The sequence below is a fragment of the Patella vulgata genome, chromosome 5 (genome assembly GCF_932274485.2).
Source record: "Patella vulgata chromosome 5, xgPatVulg1.2, whole genome shotgun sequence".
In the NCBI taxonomy this organism is placed as follows: domain Eukaryota; kingdom Metazoa; phylum Mollusca; class Gastropoda; family Patellidae; genus Patella; species Patella vulgata.
This window is the reverse complement of record NC_065883.2, coordinates 71469660-71478156: the sequence shown is the minus strand read 5'-3', so window position 1 is coordinate 71478156 and position 8497 is coordinate 71469660. Positions and strand designations below refer to the sequence as shown.

The window sequence follows — 8497 nt, the reverse complement described above, 5'->3', positions numbered from 1 at the left end:
CGCGGAGAAGACAGAAAACAGATATTGCACCAAATAAACAAATATCAAATCAAGTGATATTTTGAAATGCTAGACATTGTGAGATAATTAATATTGTGAGATAATATAGTACTAACTTATTATAATATTGTGAGATAATTAATAATGTGAGATGATATAGTACTTACTCATAATAATTACTGTGCCAGCTGTATATCCCATTTAGGTATCTATCGGCTGGAATTTTATAATCAAGGCGGCCATCATAACTATTTAAAGGGCCTGTCCATAAACATAAATTAGACGCTGAAATACAAATACAAATTATATACACTAACTAGTTAAAAACATCGTATATCATCATTTTTTCGGTAATGAAGGATTTTCAAAATCACCAAAGTAATTTGGTTAAAGCCTTTCACTCTTATCACTATTGGGCCAAAGTGGCTCAGTGAGTAAGGTGCTTGTTTACTAATTAGAGGATCGAGACGCTTCCTTGGGATTTTGCAGAATAATTTCTGTACGCAAGGATTGACAAGAAACAAGTATTGATCATTCGGATTAGGACGACAAAACGGAGTCCTTGGTATTTGGAAGTCGGTACGGAAACAGCATAATGACACGTTACTAGACCGGGTGGTGCCAAAAACAACGAGAGTAAACCTGCGTGATAAAATACAGAAAATTTTCTACTGAAACGTACGTTTGATCACATCACAGCATTTGATGTCGAACACTCTATCCTCATAATAGTTGTTATGGAAACTCTTGATACCGGCTATTGCACCCCCTGATGGACATTTAAAGTTCATCAGATTATCATATTTATTAACTTGGTCTGAAATAAAACAATAATAATAATAGTTAGAACTGCGATGCAGTGCTGACGGATTTCAACCGTGTCCGTTAACCTCACATCACGTCACATCCCATGCCAAAGGACCCGTTTTACGGATTTCCATAGAAACATGGACTCCAAATAATCATTGATCAAGACATATTACTGTGTGAAATCCTAACAAAGTGATTAATTTACAAAGCAATGCACAAAGTTAGAAAGTAGTTGTGTGAGCTTTGTCTGAAATTATATCTGTCACTGAAATGAAATGAAATGAAATGAAATGAAATGGGGTTTAACGTCCTACTGTTCTGCTCCTAACCTGGGCTAATGAAGACGGGCATACGCCATACAGTGTGCTATGAGGGAAATTTTGCCCGGGGAGCGGCACTACGGCCTACTCTTATATCGAATTCCAACTGCCAAGGGATCTTTTACGTGCACGCCAATGTGTACACCGGACCTCGGTTTTTCGTCCCATCCGAACGACTAGACAGCTTTCCTTGTCAGCCCCTCCGTCCTGCATCACTGACAAGGGAGAATCACGCCGGAAAATCTGGATGAACTTTCTCGGCCAATGCAGGGATCGAACACCCGACTTCCAGGCTAGCGAGCTAGCGTCTTACCCACTTAGCCACGTGATCCCCATATCTGTCACTGCATACTATTCGATGAATGAAATTAGTAAATAGGAACATGAGAGTCGTTGGTAATATACTTGGTTATTTTTACATTATAAAGTTTTACAAGTATATTAATAGATTTAAACAGGTGTTACGGCTTCCGTTATTGGGTCAATGGTCGACAAATCGACGTCTTGACCTGCATAAAGACTGGATAATGTAAACATCACATGTTATGTTCTTACGTCTTTATGTCCAAGCTTGCAAATCTTTAATACAAACTCTTGCAGACCCCAATCCATTATTGTTTGCTTAATTGCCAACAGCCAGTGCCAAGTAGTTTAAAGATAGCCACGCAAAGCGTGGAAATACGCCCATACAGCAGCTTTGTCTCAACTATAGCTTATACGAGAGGAAAACTTGAAAAATGCCATTAATATTCGTAGTTTCATTAGCGTTCACAAAGTGTTAAAAAAACCCCGGGGATATCTCTTAACGGAAAGTCACAAAATACTGAATATGGATTGGATTCGTTCCCTCATGACTCAAATTTGAAAAACTGTAGCCTCTACCGCTGTCACAAGGTTTTCGGCAAAAAGGGGGTTCAACAGTCTTTCCAAAACTGTTGCGTCCACATGCCAGTTTATATCGCATTAACAAAGGGGAATTACTCCGGAACAGAAAGTAGCAAAAATCTGAAAATTTATAAGGTTAATTCACTCATGTCGCCAATTCTTACTACCAAATTTGCAAAAGTGTCGTTAGAAAATGCAGCATCTATCGCGCTCACAAAGTTTTCGCTAACGGTGGATAACTCCAGACGAAAAGTCATACAACGCTGAAAAATTGATAGAGAGAGAGAGAGAGAGAGAGAGAGAGAGAGATTGGGGGGGGGGGCATAATGTTACATAAATATTGGATATAATGTAGCACAGAGATTTCATTGATCTAAATTATAAAGCCCTGAACTAGAAAAAGTTTACTTACTTGTCCAATGGCATGAACTCGATGGGGTCAAAACACCCGTGTTGCGGCACTGGAAATCCCATAGTCTGTCCTCGTAGTGATTAGAATGTTCACTCAATATTTGAGCGAGTTCTTCTCCGGGGGGACATTCATACGACACTGGCCCATCATATTTATTTACCCAGCAGTTACAACATTCTAACATTAAACACAACACCAACAATATCTTTACCTACAAATACAAGATACACACGTGTTATCTAACAACAATATCTTTACTTACACATAAAACACACACGTGTTAACTAACAACAATATCTTTATTTACAGATACAAGATACACATGTGTTATCTAACAACAATATCTACAAATAAAAAAAGTAAGTGTTATCTATCTGGTTCGTTGCTTAGTATTATCAAGAATTGATTACTGCAATAGTCTTCTCTCGGGTATCAATCAAAAACTTATTAATAAATTACACCTAGTACAAAACACTGCAGCTAGAATTATTTTTCAGTCCACCAGAAATCAGCACATAACACCACTCCTGAAAGATCTTCATTGGCTTCCAGTCAAAAGCAGGATTGATTTTAAACTTCTTTGTATGGCTTATAAATGCCTTAACGGAACAGCACCTATTTATCTAAGTAGCCTGCTAACAAACTACAAACCACAAAGAACTCTCAGATCGCAGAATGAATATCTTTTAACTGTACCTACTTATAAACTTAAATCATTTGGACACAGAGCTTTCTCCTGCATAGTACCAACCCTATGGAACTTCCTTCCTTTAAGAATTAAAAATTCCAAGAGCCTGGAATCTTTCAAATCACAATTAAATACATATCTATTTACGTTATCATACTAACTTCTCCAATTAAATGTATATTATTATGTGAAGAGCTGACAATTGCGCCATGAGCATACACGAATGGAATGTGCGCATTATAAATACACACTATTATTACTATTATTATTAATAGTTATATCTTTAAATATAAACACAAACGATAACTTTAACTACAGAGAATGAACATTTTTTTAGCCATCTATTAATATGAGTATATTATAACATAAATAATTTATATCTAACTTATTTTGGTTTTAAATCATTAATTGTACAGTCTTCATAGACAATGGTAAAAAGAACTGAGCCCTGACTTAAACTAATGGAATGAGTTTTAACTTATTACTTGTCTTCAGCAACCTCACACTGATCAGATGTGAATATACGCTAGGCAGCTACAATAAGATCTCTGTGAAACAGATTGCAGCAACCTGTATTATGTCATGTAGTATGCGATGGTAGCAATTTTACCCGGGCAGTGGTCTTTCCGACTAATTCAAACAGCCAAAAAGGAAAACAATTTTACGGGTACCTTGGTTTTTAGTCTCATACGAACTCAATTGCTCCTCGCCAGGAGAAACCACGCTGAAAAATCTCCAAGAATTTTTGCGTCAACACAGGGAGTGAGACTTCTCAGTTAACACCCGGGAGTGGGCCACCCCAGTCAACATATGAGAGATGTTCAAATCAGATAGCATGCGACAAATCTATCAATTCATTGCCAAGATACGTCATACCGGCGTCAGTTCCTGTACGAGTAGTACGAATTTATAGCTTATAAAGGTTTTTAATCAGTTAACGGGAGTTTGTGAAAATATGCTCTAATCTAAGTAATCGCGATTTTTACAATAAGCGTTGTTTATGAGTATTACATGACATATCAATTGAATTACACATATTAATAATCTAACACAATCAACTATCCCAAAGTATGCTACTTACGGCTTCCATAACTGCAAGATTTCGTGAACGGCTTGTGATATAAACACGTTCTCTCAGCATTCTGAATTATCCAAATTCACAAACAGTTTATATAGGCAAGTTCATTGCAACATTAAAATTTCATAAAGCAATATAAACAAGTTTTAAATTATTAATCTCGACCATTTTAAATTATCTGTAAAATAAAATCTAAATCAGTTATCGTATTCCATGAATTATTAATTTTAATGATTACAATTCTAACAGAATATTGTGTATGCAGCATTATTTAGATATTTATTCAAATGCCAATTCCTTTTCCAACTCTTTAGGAGAGAGAGAGAGAGAGAGAGAGAGAGAGAGAGAGATGGGGTTTAACGTCCACTCAACACAAACTAGGTCATTTCGGGACTAACACATGGTTCCATTTTATTTCAATAATTCGATTGCGCGTAGGGGTCTTTAGAAGTGGGAGGAAACCGGAGGACCCGTGGGAAACCCACGAGGTTGGACAGGCGACCCTAATCCCTGTCACGTACAACCGGGGATTTGAAACAACGCCAGTTGACTCATTGACAGACCTTATGATACAGCACGCACGTACTAACCATTCGGCCATCCAACCCCCCAACTCTGTAGGCCATGGGATGGCCGAGATATTGAGTGGATTAGAGAATGGGAGTAGACATTATTAAACGGTAATATTGACGCCCCTCACGGAGGAACTGGGAAATCGAGAAAATTTAGGCCATTCATACATTTCATAACTGCGCTCAGAATGAAGTAATAAGACTGGCATTTAATTAACCTCCTGGGTCATTTCGGGACTAAATATGTCTCAATTTTATTTCAATAATTCACTCTCTCGTAGGGGTCTTTAGCGTCGTGAGGAAACTGGAAGACCTGTAGAAAAGTAAAAAGGTTGGACAGGCGACCCTACTCCTTGTCACGTACAGGCGGGAAATCATTCTTACCAACCACCACCATGCTTTCACCAACCATCACCATGACTTCACCAACCACCACCCGGATTCCACCAACCACCACCTGGATTCCGCTACCAGTGCCAACCAAATGGATAACCAAACCAGCTCCAACCAAATCGACAACCAAACCAGCGGAAACCAAATCGACAACCAAACCAGCGCCAACCACCTCCAGAGAATGCAGGTATCGTGAAGGCCTTCTTCCAGGTCCTCCAATGCCTCCACCATTGACCATTGTGGAGAGTCTGGAGAATTGAACACCGACCACAAGTTTCACTTGGAAGATTCAAGACCTGAACAAGTTCGTGAAGCCGGCTACGAAGACGCCTACCATAGCCACCACCATTAAACTTGAAATTGGTCAAGGACGTCGCCTCATCCTTGTCGACACACTAACGAGCCATGCTAGTGGAGAAACTTCAAGTCACGTCACTTTACCAAAGATGATCTACAAGAGTACTCTAGCCACGCCCTAGATTGGACCAAGAAGTCCTACGACAAGCGACTTCGGGATAGTGTGAACACAAAGTTCCATCGCCTCCTTCCACGGTCCTTAAAACTGTCCCCCTCCCGCCTCACCTACTTCCTCGGGATCTATACCGCCACTGAACGCACTTGTCAACTGTCTATCCCCTAGATCGTCCAGCATTTCTAACCCTAGAATCACTACCAGATCTTCCACCAGATGTAGGCGATCACCCAACCTATCCATAAAGAGATCTCACAGCTACAAAGGTAAAGACGAGAAGGGTTTATGGTACCTACCACCCGTCATGGCGAAGACCCTGGTTATTGGATCCTTTAACCTGGCTAGGATTGTATCCTTCCTCGGGGACTTGGAGATCCATAGCTATTCTGGAGCCAAGATCAGCCACATCAAACAGATCCTCCAGAACTACATGGGACCTGTACCAGAGAAATTAGTGATACATGTTAGGCTCAACAACAGGGACGAAAGTGGACCAAGGATACACGAGCAGATGCTAGATCTACTCAAGGTGACCAGAACGGCTTTCCCAACAACCAAGCTCTTCACCACACAGGTCCCCACTTCTTCACGACTCCTTCCAAAACATCACCAGCTACAACTGATCTCCATTGCACCTTCACCAAAAATACCACAATACGAAACTTCAAGGGCAAAATAGAACTGAAAGGTAACCCAGACACGGTTAGAGAGATCAACTGCTGGATGAGGAATTGAAGGAAAGGGAACGAGAAGCCGTCTTTAAGTCAGACAGTTGTCAATTTGAGCGACAGACTTCTCAGCCCCCTAGAAATGAACATTCTTGACAAAGGCCATAAATCCATCCCAATGCCAACAATAACATCCATAGACCCCATCACCCAGACAACCGATCGCTTCCAAAGAACACTTCCGGTGACTCATTGTGTTAGGAACAAACTCGGCAGAGGTAAAAAAAAATTATTTACAGAAAAAATCCACATGAAAACCATTTAAAAAGTCATTATCACTAGCCATCCTAAACCCTTTCGACGAAATGAACACAGAAATATCATCCCTTCAACCACAATCACAAAAACCAAATCTCAACCGAGCTAAAAAAAAAAAAAAGATCTTCAAACACCCACAAAAAAGACAAAAAACATAATAATTAAGAAAAGCTACAAAGGCTTTTGTTGTGTCATACTGAATCGCACAGACTATATATATCTCTGAGACAGAAAAACAATTAAATAATCCTAAACATGACACAAAATTAGACCAACCCATCTTTAAGGAAACGGCAACCTTAATAAACAACAACTTGAATTAATTGCAAGACAAGGAATACATAACAGCAAAATATATGATTATCTATCGCCTAAATCTGACTGCCGACAACGACACTTATATAAGCTACCAAAAATACATAAAAATACAGAAACGGAATGGTTTATACCTAATAAATTACAATATCGTATCACAATAGTTAGATCATTTCTTAATACCCCCTAGCATGCCTACACCCATACTCCATTAAATACACAAAACCAAACAGTTAAGAGTCCCTGAGCACACCATCTTAATACCCATCGACGTACAGAGCATGTACACGAAGATCGATAATACCACAGGAGTTGAAGCAGTTAGGAAAGCATATCTTAGGAACCCGCAAGCATCTAGACCGGACGAAGAAATCCTCAAATTACTCGACATTTGTCTGAGGAGGAATGACTTCGCTTTCAACCACCAAGTATACCTCCAGTCTTCCGGAACTGCGATGGGAAAACGATTTGCCCCGATTTATGCAAATCTCTTCATGGCGGAGTGGGAAAGGGAATTCTGCCAATTTGGGACGTTTTGCAGCATTCTGAACAACCATCATCCATCTGGCAAATTAACTACAAATGTAGGTCATAACAGCATAGATTTCCTTGACACAACCGTTTTTAAAAGTAGCAACACCAAAAACACGGGCCAATTATAAACTAAAGCATTTTTGAAAGAAACCGACACACATCAATTATTGTTCAAAAGCTCCTTTCACCAAAAACATACGTTCTCTGGCATTATAAAATCTGGGATTCTCTGTTTTCATAGGATATGCACTCGGAAGACTGACTTTGGTATTCAGCATACTAAGAGAAAGGGGATACTCTAAACGTTATCGCCGACGTATAAACAACAACACTCTAGCTGAACTTGCCGCCAAAGAAACAAATAATATGCAATCCGGGCAAAATTTCCCCCACAGCACACTGTATGGCGTATGTCCGTCTTCATTAGCCCAGTTCGGAGCAAAACAGTAGGACTTTAAACTCCATTTCATTTCCTTTCAAATCCTAGCCCTAACCCTTAGTAAATATACTAGTTATAAGAATCCCTATCCCTAACCCCAGGGTATTGAAAGAACTCATATTTAGAAAATCCAATCCTTAGTGGCAACGTGAAGTTGGCACGTTATTCGGGATTCGCCAATAACGAATAACGAATAACGAGCCAGCACGTTATTCGGGATTCGCCACTAAAACAGAACGATCTATCTTGCATCCGACCATTTCCTCGTTGGGTGACCGATTAGCACACAGACGACCGTTTCTCAAGCGAGTAGGGTACTGACTGGTTTGTGAGAGTGCACGGGACAGTCATCTCCAGCAATCACCTGTTTTATTACCGAATCCCGAATCCCGAATAACGTGCTGGCTCTTTATTCGAGATTCGTGAATAACGAATAACGAGCCAGCACGTTATTCGGGATTCGGCACTCTAACAAACCAGTTAGCGCCCTACTCGCTTGAGAAACGGTCGTCTCCGTGCTATTCGGTCACACATCAAGGAAATGGTCGGATGCAAGATAGATCGTTCTGGTTTAGTGGCGAATCCCGAATCCC

General features: G+C 39.9%; 1 protein-coding gene across 1 annotated transcript; it reads right to left on the bottom strand.

Moving 5' to 3' along the window:
* Window positions 1-668: 668 nt before the first annotated feature.
* LOC126821347 (millepora cytotoxin-1-like) lies at window positions 669-2611 on the bottom strand. The gene is made up of 2 exons (XM_050549758.1): window positions 2464-2611; window positions 669-769 (listed from the first exon to the last, which is right to left on the bottom strand). The coding sequence occupies exons 1-2, from the start codon at window positions 2609-2611 to the stop codon at window positions 669-671; spliced, it is 249 nt and encodes an 82-aa protein (XP_050405715.1).
* Window positions 2612-8497: the final 5886 nt, after the last annotated feature.